The sequence below is a fragment of the Urtica dioica genome, chromosome 3 (assembly GCF_054948205.1).
Source record: "Urtica dioica subsp. dioica isolate 48M chromosome 3, U.dioica_male_clone48M_v1_H2, whole genome shotgun sequence".
NCBI classification, from domain to species: domain Eukaryota; kingdom Viridiplantae; phylum Streptophyta; class Magnoliopsida; order Rosales; family Urticaceae; genus Urtica; species Urtica dioica.
In genome coordinates this window covers 42511399-42526565 of record NC_142758.1, presented here as the reverse complement: position 1 = coordinate 42526565, position 15167 = coordinate 42511399, and the positions used below count along the sequence as shown (strand labels likewise).

The following is a 15167-nucleotide window of genomic DNA, read 5'->3' as shown; positions in this document are numbered from 1 at the left end:
ATTATATCCTTTCTGCTAAAAGCCTCTTCTTTGGCTTTTACTATCTCTGCCTCTATAGTTGTAAGAAGTTCAGATGGGTCAACTAGACCTGAACACAAAAAGAAATGTATATATATAAATATAGAGATTTATGTACCTGCTTGCCGTCTCATTAAGAGTTTGGATATCAAGCATCACCAGACTCAATCATGGCCGTTGATTTCTCAATGGATGTGCTTGTATCAGCTTCGGCATGGCTGATTCTGCATATTTAATTATTTAAGCAATATTATTAATTTTTCCTTCAAATAATAATCACGTGAGAGTCATGTGCTCATTTTAACGGAATATTTTTGACAGAAGGGGCAAAAGTTTAACAGAATGAGAGTCCAGGTGATTTTTTGTGACTTTTTCGAGTTTAGGGGGCAGTTCGTTACCGACCCTTGAATTCAGGGGATATTCTTGTAATTCATCCAATATTTAATGACACATTCATATGTTCATAAATAATGTAATAAAACATAAAGAAAAAAAAAGATTCATCCTATCTGGAATAGCCATAAAAGACTACAATCTAGAAAACCTCGGATTATTTGTGACACAACTCTTATGTTAAAAAATAAATCCAAAAATGAAAGTAATAAAACTAGTGGGAAGTTTTAGATCTTGAGTTGGAGCATGAGCTTCTCAATAATTCGGGCTTGACTCCGACATTGCTCAGCAAGCTCACCAACACCATCGTGTTCCTCTAGATCTATTTTGCATCAAGAATAGAAGTATGCTCATGAATAATTATCCTCAAAAACAATTTTAGGATATCATGAATTTTTCGGTACATTACCAGCATTCTTCTTGTTCTTTTCAAGCTCGGCTATGTATAAAGGACAGTTCCTCTTCCAATGGCGTTCAGTGTTACAGTGGTGGTATTTGCCTACCATTTCATGCTTCTTCTCTTTTCCTTTTCCACTTCTCTTGAAGTTTCTCCTTTCCTTGTTAGCGGGAGCTTTTTTCTTCGAAGTACTAGGATGTACCTTTGATGACCCAGCTCCAGAAGACATGTTCTTCTTGGATTTCGGCAAAGAACTTTTGTCAGCATACAGAGCTGATCCTTTGTTCTTTCCTTGATGAGTGATAGACTTAAAAGTTTGTAACTCATTCAATAGTTGAGGCAGTCCATACGCCAACTTATTCATGATATAGTTCGACATGAACTGTATGAAATCACTCGAAAGGGAATTCAGGATAATTGCCACCTGAGTGACCTCATTCATCAAAGCCCCATGGAGTTCAGCTTCTATGAAGTAATTAGTCATTTTCATGACATGATCCCTCACAGGAGTTCCCGCAATCATCCTAGTGCTAGTGCACTTACGGGTGAGTTCAATACGGGCTTGCTCGCTTTGCATCCTAAACATTTCTTGCAGCGAGTCAAGGATCTCTACAGCAGTCTCCTTACCTTCCAACTTTGTTCGCAACGCATCAGATATACTTGCGAGCATGTAGGCTATGGCTTTGTTGTTAGCCACAGTCCACCTGTCAAAATCATCCTTCTGTGAGCGGGATGAATTTGATGTCGGAAAAGGAGGTCTCTCTTCAGTGAGGATAAAGCGAATGCTTTCACTCACCAGCACAATATTCATGTTAGACTTCTTTTTCGGGAAGTTCTCACCAGTCAGGACGTCTTTCGACAACAGGGCCATAATAGGGTTTGACATGATTATTAAAATATAAAAGCATATATTTATTAGCAATATGAAAAGAAACAAGCTATCAATAAGATTTAGGAAAATAAAAACATAATGAAACCAAACACGGGATAAAATACTAAAGAAAATAACCCAGTTTTTATATTCCACGGTAATCAACCAATAGCCACAGTCCGTCCCAATATGGTGGCGTAACGGAGTGCACCTAGTGAAAATCGAGAACCATCTCAGATTAGTGAACAATCGTGGTTCATGACACATCATAACTATCTTCACTAACTACCAATTAATTAGGAATCTTTGACCACATGAGCAACCACCGGTTGGATTCACGCATGAGTCAACCCAACATTTCAGCAGAAAGAGTATTACCTGAACGCACTGACTTAGCCAGTACACGCCGAACTCAACTCCCCCACCTATCGCTAGAGATACAACTTTGTTATTGGAATCAGAAAAGCCTGTCCTTAGGAGCAGATCACCATGTCTAAAAGACCGCTGATCAAACAAGGATCTTTCATCCTCACGGTGTTGTGGCAATGTTGGAGGTCTATGTAAGACCATGTATCATGGCTGTAGTGTGTTGATCAGCCTCTCTTCATTTGGTATGTGTGTTCAATTTTTTTTTATTTTGGATGATTTGTTGTTTCTGCTGCTTTGGTGCGGTTTTCAGCTTGTTGTCTCTCCTTCTTTTGGTCAATCCTTGCATTTGGTCTATTTTTAGGCAATCAGGGGGAGAGGTAGTTAATTTCGTCATATATTTTGACTTGTTAATTACTAGTCTCTGTTTGGAGTATCAATTTATTTTTGTTGAGACTTTATCTGTTGGGTACTGCTCTGGAAGTGCATCTCTGTAAGTGCTTGCCTAAAAGTTAGCCAAATAGGGAGTTTGTTGTTACTAGTTTTGTTGGCTTATTTTCTTACTGCAAGTTTGTTCAGCAAAATTTCTGGCAACATGCTCTAGGATATGTTGAGACATCTTGACCACTATGCACAAAACTCTATTTTTGACAACTTTCCTGTTTTGCTAGAATGATTGACAGAAGACTTTCTACATTGGTTCTTTACGCATGTATGTGTATGAAAACTCTATTGTTGACTACTATAAAAGCGGAAGGTTTCATCCTTAGTAGTCTTGACATATTCATTCACACGGTCAGAGTTCTTAGACGTGCAAGATCAGCGGACTAACAAGCTAATTGTGTGATGTTTGTGGTTTGATTCTCTATACACTATTACAGTCATATTGATTGTTAGAGAGTTGTTTGGGCTTTTGTGATTCCGTGATTGAAGCTTTCACGTGCGTTGATATCGAAGATTTCCAAACACTGGAAGAGCATTTGAGAGTGGAATTGAGGGGATCTCAGATTTAGGGGAGTCTGGTTTGGAATTAATGGGTAGTAATAGGAAAAAGATCTTGAAGATTGTTCATATAATTTCATTGTTGTACTATTGACTATTTATTGGTTAGTGAATTTCCTTTCCACTGGATACACTACCCCCAAGAGTAGGTGACATTGCACCGAATTGGGTTACCATTCTTTGTATTTTTTATTTTTACGCAGTGTCTTTTATATAATACATCATTTGCATCGGAACATATTGTTGCATAAATTAACTCTACATTGTGTACGACATTTTGTCTCTAACTAAATAGAATTTCATTTATGTCTGCAACTAACATTTTTTTCGATATGCCAAAATTTTCCTCCCCAATCACCATTTCTTCTAATTTACTAGAACGTGATTTGATTGTGATTTAAGATATCATTGGTTTGTATTTTATTATTCAGAGAAATAAAATTATGTGACGCGATACTTGGCAGTTTACTATGTCTTTGTGTAGGTATACTTCAATGTTTTGGTGTAGTTGTCAACAACATGAGAGAAATTATACCAAAATTTTGCTTTTATTTTTCTATTTTTATTCTATGGAACATTGTATACATTGATTAAATAAATTTTGTGTAATTTAGTAATCATTTGATCAATTGTTTATCATTTACTTGTTAAATCTTCTTTAGTTATGCTTTTAATTGCTCGGCAGTAACCAAACAATTTTTTTTTTCATCCACAACATTTTAAATTTCTCTAAAATGCTTGTTTCTAACATAAATGGACACTCTAAAACTGTCATATCTTAATTAACTTCAAACCTTAGGTCATACGAATAATATTTTGAGGGGAAAACTCAATCTTGGACAAATATGCAAGGTCCAAATTGAAATTCCCTATGAAATTTCGTCTAAAATGATTAACTTTGCACTACCTTTACTTCCACCTAGGAATACTATAACGACAAACCTTTTAATTTGTCACAATCTCCGGTAGTCAAAAAAGTCGACCCAACCATCAAGCAAGTCAAGGTCGAGACATCTAGTCATATAATATCTATTAAGTTTTTTATCGACTTGGAACTTGTATGTCTCGAGGTTTGATCATTGATCGATATTAAAATTTCCAATTTGACTAAAGCATATCATCTAAAACTCGAGAAATATATTAGATATGATCTCTATATAACGCTCGATTAGAAAACAAAATCACTCGCAATACTTATACAAAATAGCTCTTAATCTGTAATTGGAACTAAAATGTAACTTTTAGGTAAATGTATGTTCAATGTGCAGCTATTCCATTTTGGTTCTATACGGTTGTTTATCAGTTACATCAATTGACATGCAACTTGATCCATGCAAAACTATTTGACGTATGAATTGTTTGTATGTCGTTAGAGCCAACAGCTCGGTAAAGAGTGTCTGCATTTCATTTTGATCCATCTTTTTTTTTTTTTTTTTAATAACCGTGGGCAGTACCACGGAAAAATTATATAAAAGCCCTCACTTAAATGGTGGAGGAATACCGTGGTTACATTAGGAGCTAATACCACGAAGGTCATTCACGGCCTCCTGACAAACACAAGGAGGGGCCGATCCCAACCATCGGGCGCCCGAATTAAAATTAAGCGCATAACTAGCCAGCACATGAGCTGCCTTATTACAACCACGGGGGTGGAACATAAAGATCAACTTCTCAAATCTAGGTGAGAGTAAAAGAATATCGTTAATAACCATACCTAGTTCCGTAGCAGTAGACTCCGATCTTTGGATATTCGAGATCACTTCAAGACAGTCTGATTGAATAATAACGCGAGACCACTCCATATCCAACGCAAAAAGCATACCTTGGAGAATTGCCGACGCTTCCGATATTTGGGGGGAGAGCCCTAGATGAATAACCTTGATCTCCGCGCCGAGGATCTCCCCTTTATCATCCCTTGCAACAATGCCGAGACCTATCCGTCTCTCTTCTGCACGAACAGCCGCATCTACCGAGATGGCCACCACATCGACTGGAGAAGGCTCCCAGAGTTTTGGTTGAGCATGGCGATTCCCGTCTTTAGCCCCACAACAAGCTTCCCGATATTCATCGATGAAACCCTCGGCCCATTCAATGAGACCTCTAGGTGTCCCCACCTTTCTCCCCGCACAAACATTGTTCCTGTGATTCCAAAGCTCCCACATAATAATAAGGAAAAATTCAAAATCACATACCTTTAGTTCCGTTGAGGCAAGAAGAAGCGATCCAATAATATCATTGGCCAAGAGCTTCTTAACAATGTCCTTGAATCCTCCAAGCTTCCACATCTGCTTAGCCCAAGGGCAGCCCCACATCGCGTGGAAAGTAGTCTCCACCTCTGAAACACACACCGGGCACTGTGCATCGGCAATGACATGGCGTTGGCGGAGAACAACTCGAGTCGGGATCCGTCCCTGACCAACCCGCCACACAAAATGTTTCACCTTCGGAGGGATCTTAAGGCCCCAAAGTTTACTCCACTAGACCTTATTACCAGAAGGTGAGGACGGCCCCACCAAGATAGTCGAATCCATCGCGGCTCTATAACCACTCTTCACCGAGTACTCCCCATCCTTTGTGAAGTGCCACCTAAGCATGTCCGGTCCACCACCTCTGCTTTCCGGAATACTAAGGATAGCCTCCACATCATCCGGGGAAAACATCGCTGAGATGAGCGGTACATTCCAAGCTCCCCTGACGTCTCTGAGCTCCGAGACCCGCATCTCCGCAGGAATAGTAGGCGCATCCCTGATCAAGAAGGTCGGGGGTCGAGGAATCCACCGGTCAATGGTGACAGACGTCGTTTCCCCATCACCAATCCTCCACCTCGAGCCCCTAAGGATAATCTCTTTACCCCAACAAAGGCTTCTCCAAATATACGACCCCGTAGATCCGCACATAGCCTCAAGGATATCACCGTCGGGGTAATAGCTCTGCTGGAGCACTCTTCCCACAAGACTCTCCGGTCGTCTGTAAATATTCCACACAGTTTTCGCAAGCAAGGCCTGATTGAAAATGCCCATGTCTCGGAACCCCAGGCCCCCATCGGACTTGTGTCTCGTAAGCTCCGACCATTTGCACCAGTGTAATTTCTTCTTTTGGCCCGTGTCTCCCCACCAAAAACTCGCAATAGCCTTATGGATCCCGTCCACCAGACCTTGAGGTAGGCGAAAACAGCTCGCAACATAGCTGAGTATGGCCTGAAGCACCGCCTTAATAAGGGTTTCTTTGCCAGCGTACGAGAAGAATAGTCCCCTCCACGAGTTGAGTCTTTCCCACACCCTCTCACGAATAAAAGCGAAAATGTCTGCTTTCCTCTTACCCACAGCTGTAGGTAGCCCCAAGTAGCGATGGTGGCAAGAGGTGACTGAGACATGCAAGAAGTCTGTGAGCTCCGCCCCTAACCCTTCATCCACATCCGTGCCAAAATAAATGTCAGATTTATCATAATTAATTAACTGACCTGACGCCGCCGAGTAAGTCGTAAGACACCCAGACACCTCCTCGCATTCCTCCTTATTCGCTCTGAAGAACAGAATACTATCATCTGCAAAAAAGAGATGAGAAACGACCAGGTCTCCTCTACCGAAACGAGCCTCGCTAATAAGACGGCGGCTTTCTCGATTCCGGAGAAGACTCGAGAGGCCCTCCGAGCAAAACAGGAACAAGAAAGGCGACAGAGGATCTCCTTGGCGTAAACCTCTTTCCGGCACGACCTGGCCACGAATCTCGCCGTTGACGTTAAAGGAAAAGCTGATGGAGGACACGCAATTCATCACCTTATCGATCTAGCGTCTATCAAACCCAAGCTTCGACATCATGAAATCTAAGAAAGGCCACTCTACTCTGTCGTAAGCTTTCGCTATGTCGATCTTAAGAGCTGCACAAGCACCATTACCAAACCTCCCTCGGGACATAGTATGAATAGCCTCATAACAAATCATAACATTATCGAAAATCTGGTGACCCCCCACAAAAGCACTTTGGTTCTCCGAAATGGATACACTCATAGTACTTTTGAGGCGATCAACCAAACATTTAGATATTACCTTATAAAGCACGTTGCAAAGGCTGATGGGTCTGAAGTCTCGAACCTTTTTGGGCTTATCAATTTTCGGGATAAGAGTGATGATCGTGTTGTTAAAATCTTTCACGGACTTTCCTTCGTTCAGAATCGCTAGGCAGAACTCCACCACCAAGTCACCAACCACATTCCAGTACCTCTGATAGAAGAGAGCCGGAAAGCCATCCGCCCCCGGCGCTTTAATAGCGTCCATATCAAACACCGCCTGTTTCACTTCCTCACTCGTGAAGGCCCGGAGAAGCCCCTCATTCATGTCAGAGGTGATGGTAGGTGAAACAGTGTCGCCCACCTCTTCCAATGCCTCGATCGAGGGCTGCATAGACGAGAAAATAGACGAAAAGTAAGAAGAAATAATTTTTTCAATACCATGCGTACCTTCTATCCACTTCCCCTCCTCGTCCAGAAGTCCCTGAATAGAGTTCCTCTTCCTTCTCGCAGATGCCTTGCGATGAAAAAAGGCCGTATTCTTGTCACCACACTGCATCCACGTAGTCCGACTTCGTTGGCGCCAAAAGGTTTCTTCCTTCTCGAGCAACGCATCCAGTTGGCGCTCTTCACGCCTGATCTCTTCCACGTTGTTGCCCTCGTCTCTATCACTCGCCTCCCGAAAGACCTCTTTTTGTCTCTCAATACGATCCCGTAGAGTTTTCCAGTTCGCCTTTCCCCACTGCTGGAGGGCATCTTGGCAGCGACTAAGTGCGTGAGCTATCCGGTCTCCCACGTCACCTTCCTCCAAGGAAACCCAAGCAGACCGAACCACCTCGTCACACCCATCCTCCAGACACCAAGCCTCCTCGAAGGAGAATCGGCGGGCATCTTTTTGAATGTCTGTTTTGCGAAGGAAAAAAAAAAGATCGAATTAATTCCATGTGAGGTTTCATTTCTAATAATTATTTAAACTAAATTGAAGAGTAAGGAAAAAAAAAAAAAGTAAAACGTAATATAAATATGGGACCTACTACTAGAATGGGAATTTTTTATATGATTAAATGCATCACATGTTTGTCCAAAGTCACCGTAATTAATGACAGCCACCCACTCGATTCACACACACACTTTTAAATTTCCCATTTATATTTTCAATATAGTCTCTCATAGCGCATGACCCTCCTCTTAAGCTTGTAATTTATTTTGGACCCATTTGCTTGTGATTGTGACGGAGAGAGAATAAAAAAATAAGATTTGTTTCCCTACTACGTAATTCATGGGGTGCTAACGAATTGTTGGCTTATTTACCACGCGAGAAGATTGTGCAGTGAAACATGCTAAATGCAAATATGCGTCACTAATAACCATGGTAGATATATTAGGTGCAACAAAATAGTAGCGAAACTACCTTAAAAAATATATTGATAATAATTTAATCATCTGCGAAAAAAAAAACGTTGATGTGATGCTTTTTTGTTCGATGGATTTAAATACCGTTACCGTTATCGTTCCGAAGTTCAGAAGTTACTGATAATCGCTGGTATCGTAAAAGAATACCGGAGAAAGCAGGAAAAAAAAGGAAACCGGTACCGTTGAATTTACCGTTACCGTTGAGGAATACCGTCAAATACCGTATTTACCGAGAGGAATCCAGAAAAAAAATATACAAAAAACATACATAGTACGTAGGATAAAATTCATAAAATTAAAAATAGTGTACAATGTTTCAATACATTACCAAATTACAAACACAAAGTTCAATAGTACAAACCAAAATGATAAAGTTCAATAGTACAAACCAAAATGATAAACTTCAACACAATCCACTAAATATTATAGTTCAAATTCAACATAAAAGAAACAATTTGAACTAAATCATAAAAAACTAACGATAAATTTCGTGAAGAACACTAAATATCATCAGATTTCAAGAATTGACCGGTATTTGACCACTTACCGGTAAGTTTCCGTCAGAATGCGTAAAAATTGCCTAAATACGGTCGGAAAGTGGACGGTTTCCCCGGAAACCGGAACGGATTCCAAGAAAAAAACGGAAAGTGAACGGTTTTGTACATACCGGTACCGAGACTTTAAAAAAAACGGTTTCCGGACCGGTTTCCGTCCGGTTTCCTCGGAATTTCAAACCATTCGATTACATAAATGTCTTATTCATTGTATATCACTTTCTTGAAACAAATATTTACAATTATTACTTACTTTTTTTACTTTGTTAATAAAATCTCGTGGTTGTTTATTTAAAATTACCAAACGTTAGTTATATAGTAAAACTTGAGTTTTAATATGATTATATATTAGGGAGTATTTTAAATAAATTGTATTACCATTTTTTGCATAAACGGTTTTAAAATAAAAGCGACGAAAATTAAAATGTTGTAACACAATGATAAAGAAAAAGGGCAAGTAAACTAGTCTTTTTAAATTTCGGTTATTATGAAATATCCATGGTATATGTATGATATTAAATGAATAGTCAATGAGTTTATTTGATGAATGTAATTTTTCTAAATTGCCTTTTTATTTCGAGTATAATAATTAAATTGAATAAAGCAAAAAAAAAAAAAAAATCGCTGCTCTAAATTTGAAAATAATTTTTTATTTAAAGAGTAAAAATGTTTATTACACATTGATTATTTCCTTTTTTTAGCTATTATATACCTCATTCATTTTCTTAAAATAAAAAAAAAAAAAAAAATTCAACAATATTTTTTTTGGCAGTTTTGGCTGTGTTGACTTTCCTTATTTATAGCTCATTCTGTTTTTCAATGTTTTAATTTACAAAAAAATATTTAAATAGCCAACTTAAACATTTGAGATTGCTATATAGCGAACATTTCATAAATCTTAGGTAAATAGTCATAAAAATGATGTGACCCAATAATTGTATTTTTTGCATTCCTAGTTTGCCCTTTGTTTTAATTTCGGAATTTTATTTCAAATTTGAATTTGTTTTTTGTTTAGTTTCATTTAAACTGTGAAACTCCAGAGTTTTTATAAATATTGTCTAAATTTTCTTTTTAGTATTTTAGTAGATTTAATAAATATGCCTTTTATTTATTTATAGATATAAGGATAGTGTGCTTGTGATAAGTATATATATATATATATATATATATATATATATATAGTATGTGATTGTGATACATATATATGATATATTGTGTAATTATATTATATACTGTTATTTATGAGATTATTTCCTTATATATAAATTTTAAAAGTGTACACCCATGTACGTGTATTGATAATACATATATACGTATGTATAGAAATATATACATTACTGTAGTATTTTTTTTTTACATATATCGAGTATATATGTATATATAATTGTTACATAGCTACATATGAATATATAATTAGTGAAAAGTTGATGTATTGAGAATATGTATATAATATAGGTTATTTATGTATAAATTATATAAAACTTGTAGGTTATATATTATATATGTTGGTGTACGTTATATATATATATATATATATATATATATATATATATATATATATTAAGTGGTTTTAGGACGTATGTGTTTATATATAATAAAAGTTATAATTAATATATTAAGAGTATGAGTAGGATTATGTTTTGTGTTTTAGGGTTTGGGCTTTTAGGGTTTAATCAAGCCCTATATATACATACACTCCTTTTCTTTTCACGCTTCGTCTTTGTTCTCTCTCCCATATTCTTCTTATTCTTTGAAAATTCGTAGCGCTCTAGTTAGACAAATCAATCCTTGAAAAAAAATATATAGGTATGTATTTTTTCTATCTGGTTCGGATTAAGTAAAAACCGTTTCTTAAAACGCTTAATGTAGTTTCAAAAGTCGTGAATTTGCATCGTTTCTCTTTTAAAAAGCTACGTTTAAATGTCTTCTATCTAAGTCCTTAATAGGATAATTTTTGTTTATGAAATAAAGAATATTTTCCGATTATTCTCTAATCAGTGCACAGACCTGATTCGCTGGTCTGACGTAATTCCGATTTTCAGACTTTGTAATGTTTATTATTGATTCAAAAATTATTATTTTGCGTTGAAGTTAGATTTTATACTTGTTTTATTTTTAAGAAATAGCTAAAGTATGTTTTTGGCCGTGATGAATTTACAAAAGTGCTCATAATTGTGTTTTATAGTTACAAAACTTTTTACAGAAGTTTTTGCTGAGTTTTAGTTTTTCCCTGAAACCCTAATAGCCAAGAGTATTTTAGTAATTTTCACGTTGAATGTCGTTTCTGAAAATTTGCAGAATCTAAATTAAGTCTTGAATCTTTTTCCTTAGCTGATCACCGATAGTCTATTATCCCAATTAGGATTCGAGTCAAATGGAGCTTCTAATTCCGTCTTTGACCAACGAGCTTTACTTCCGATTCGTCAAGATGAGAATAATCTCACTGCAACATATTATTTATGTTCAAAAATAAATTTGATCAACATATTATTTATGAGTCGTATATGTAATTTTATATACTTAAAAATGTGTTTTACTATCTGATGGCGTGTTTGTTCTTTTATGGTTTGATATTTGAGTGAGATATAATTTGCAAGTTATGTGTCGATGCTATTTATTAGATGTAATTGAAGATAGTGATTTATATCTGGTAAACTATGTGATGTTAAAGTAGATTTGAGAATGTATATGTTTTATTATTTACTCATGTTTTTGTAAAAGCATATGTATGAAAGTTTTTATTTACATGTCATATCTTTATGTAACGTAATTCTCAATGTGAAAATATAAAGATAAGTAAGGGAGTCGTACCGCCTCGAGAGGTATGAAGGAGAAGTTTCTCTGGCTGAGGCTAAAATGTGGAAATTTCTCGGGCCGAGGCCCTAATATGTTTATTAGATAGAACGAAGTGTGGGACCTTGTAACCTCATATCTTCGTCTCTAAAGTGCGCACTGAAATAGATACGACTACCCTAAGGGCACCCCGAACTAAAAGTTGATAGAGTCAAGAAAAGAAAGATCAAATCACCAATTAGTTTTAAAATACTAATAACCGGTTCATGCATTGCATTACTCTTTTTATTTTGTGAGCTTTATATTGTTTTCGCTGAGCGTAAGCTCATCTCTTCGAAAAAAAATATATATGTATGTGTTCTATGTAAACAACTTGCAACGAATTGAGCAGGTCGGACTAGCGACGTTGATAGCGAGGGGGTTGGGTTATGGTTTTCATTTACAAATAAGTCTTCCGCTACAAGTCTTTAAGAAATAAATTTTAAAGTTTTTATTTTCTATTATTTCAAAATTATGAAGTTTGAAAGAGTTTTCTAATTTTGTTGAGATTTAGAATATGGATTATGTTTGAGTACTTTTACCGCTATTTTTGGTTTTAAATTCGTATTTTCAATTTTGGTTAAGTACATCTCATGAAATATTTGAAATCAATATTCATATTTTTATTAAATGTTTTTCTTTTACTTAAAATTTTAAGATTTTGGTTTGCCTTTATTCGATGTGTTTAAAAGAATAAAAAAATTCCCTCCAATTATTCTAAAGAATTTTCTTAAGTTTAAAAAGCAAGTAGAGAGGAAGACGGTTCGAAAAGTCGGGTCGTCACATAAACCACCTAGACATATATTTACGAAAAGATTAAAAAAAAAGACTTGTTTCTCTCTCTTATGAAAAACCTAATTTTCCTTCTCTTAAACAAATGAGCGTCGACGCTCCCCTCATGGGATTTGGATGCCGTGTCTGGTTTGACCGGGTGCGTGGTTCCGACCCTAGGGGATTAACAAAATCCTTTATCACGCTTGTCCTCCTCTCAAGGCTCCTTTCTTGTTTCTTCGGTCTTTGCTCGTTTTCCTGTGGCCAAGCTCCACGAGCCACGGTGGTGTTCTTACTTCTTATTTTAAGACTAATTTTTTGTTTCAGATCCACCATTTTAGTGCTCCGATTTCTCCAGGGTGGTGCTCTTTCTTCTTACTTTCAGACTGTGGCCTTCTTCATTGGTTCCAGTCGGATCTCAGAGACGGTGGTGATCGTTAGTTACATCATTACCCAGAGAACGCTCGTCGTCCTCTCCGATAAATTCGATGGATATGACGGAGGTGGAGATGGAATGGATGCCTTCCAAAGGCGAGAAAAGCTCAATGTGCTTTCTTTATATTTTGTTTGTATTTTTTTTTGTTATTTTTTTATGCATCTTCATCCCGTTGTAGCAGAGGCGTAGGTGGCGAAGGAGTAACCAAGGTGGCAAAGTTGGAGTTTATGGTCGTGGGGGGCGCGTAGGTGGTGGTGGTTATGTCGGTGGCCAAGAACGTAGTAGAGGCAATTGCCATGGGGGCGTAGGTGGTGATCGCTAGTTTAAACGTTTGACAGTAGTGTTGATGAAATCATATAATATATGGCTATAAATTTATAGATTAGGTAACTATTATGTGTTATATTCAGTTGTAAATAGTTGTAAATATTGTTACGTTTATGTCTTTCAAATTTACCTTTGTGTAATCATTTGTAAATACTTGTAAATAATAGTGTAATCAGTTGTAAATATAGCTGTAAATAATTGTAACAATAATAAAATTATAATCGACAGTTTATTTTTAAACTTCAATTTTATTTTTCAGAAATTTTGTTTGATTCTTAATTTAATTTTTTTCAACAGTAAATGAGAATAATATTTTAGGCAAATTAGTTTTAATTTTTGGAATATTTAGTCAATCTAAAGATTCAAGCCATTTAGTCTCTAATGTTACAAAATATTTGATTGAATATTGATATATTACATGTATTAAGAAGTTAAGTCATTCAAATCTTTTTTTTATTTTAGGCAGTTTAGTTTTAAATTTGAATTATTCCGTCAATCTAAAGAACAATTTCCTATTAATTAGCATTTAGTTATGAGATTATGTGTATTTAGTCTTTAATGGTATATCTGATCAAATATTGGTATATTACGTGGTCTAAGCAGGTAAGCTATTCAAATCTTTTAGAGAATGTAAGTCACAATATGAATTACGTAAAATAGGTACGTTTTTCCAAAAGTTTTTGTAGTTATAAAGTAAATGTAAATGAGTGTTAATCCATACAACTTTCAGTAAATACTTTGTAGATAACATAAAATATACATAATTTTGAAGTAAATAACCGTACATATATATAGTATATATATTAGGAATATCCAATATATATATATATATATATATATATATATATATATATACTATATATAGATAACAGAAAATATACTAAAATGACTATATATATATATAGGAAATATATATAGTATATATATAAATATATAAATATAGTATCTGCCATTTCCTATATAAATATATATAGGAAATCCTGTGATCATGTGATTTAAAAAGAGAAAATTCATTTTGTAGAATCAAAATTGAAAAAATATCAAGATTAGACCTCTTAACTGAAAATATCCAAAATTTGACTTTTGACCCTTCGGACAAAAATACCCTTTAAGCCAATATAACCTCTAATTTCCGATGAATTCCGATGATTTCCACTTCAATTCATCGGAACTCATCGAAAATTAGAAGAGTTCGATGATTTGGGTTAATTTTTATACAAAAAATAGGTTTTAAGAATGTCACTCTATAATAAAACGACGTTAACTCTTTGTAAAACATTGAATATAGGGTCCATTTGGTATATAGCCAATTTCAACGTTTGATATTGCTAAATAACCAACATTTCACAGATCTTAGATAAATAGCGACTTCCATATATTTACAGACGTAAAATAACTTATATGCCCATAATTTAGTTCCTGCTCATTACACTGTTTTTCTTAATTGAAAAACATTCCCAATACTATTAACTTAAGCAATTAATATTCGTGCAAATCAAGGGAATATATCTTATTAAGTCAAATATCATACGCGATCCATTTCATTTCTCATTTAAACAGAGAGAGAGAGAGAGAGAGAGAGAGAGAGAGAGAGAGGGAGAGAGAGAGAGAGAGAGAGATAGAGAGAGATAAACTGGAAGAGCTCGCCGATTGAAAAAAATTATATCGAAAAAATGAAGTATTTCGATCGACAAGGATTGTTTCCGACACAAGTAATTTTACTTACTCATATTCCTCCCATCAACTTGGATTTGTCATATTGTAAATATTTGAAGTTTTAG

General features: G+C 35.8%; 1 protein-coding gene across 1 annotated transcript; it reads right to left on the bottom strand.

Annotated features, from left to right (window-relative positions):
* Nucleotides 1-518: 518 nt before the first annotated feature.
* LOC149402908 (uncharacterized) lies at nt 519-6820 on the bottom strand. The gene is made up of 7 exons (XM_089608556.1): nt 6508-6820; nt 5539-6450; nt 5240-5382; nt 4762-5161; nt 1436-1660; nt 915-1099; nt 519-527 (listed from the first exon to the last, which is right to left on the bottom strand). The coding sequence occupies exons 1-7, from the start codon at nt 6818-6820 to the stop codon at nt 519-521; spliced, it is 2187 nt and encodes a 728-aa protein (XP_089464682.1).
* Nucleotides 6821-15167: the final 8347 nt, after the last annotated feature.

Coding starts and splice junctions, on each gene's coding strand:
- LOC149402908 (XM_089608556.1), bottom strand. CDS start 6,820: ATGAATTGCGTGTCCTCCATCAGCTTTTCCTTTAACGTCAACGGCGAG. Junction 5,162..5,239: donor TTGCCTCAACGGAACTAAAG/GTATGTGATTTT, acceptor GCGGGGAGAAAG/GTGGGGACACCTAGAGGTCT. Junction 1,661..4,761: donor GTCTACTGCTACGGAACTAG/GTATGGTTATTA, acceptor TGTTGTCGAAAG/ACGTCCTGACTGGTGAGAAC.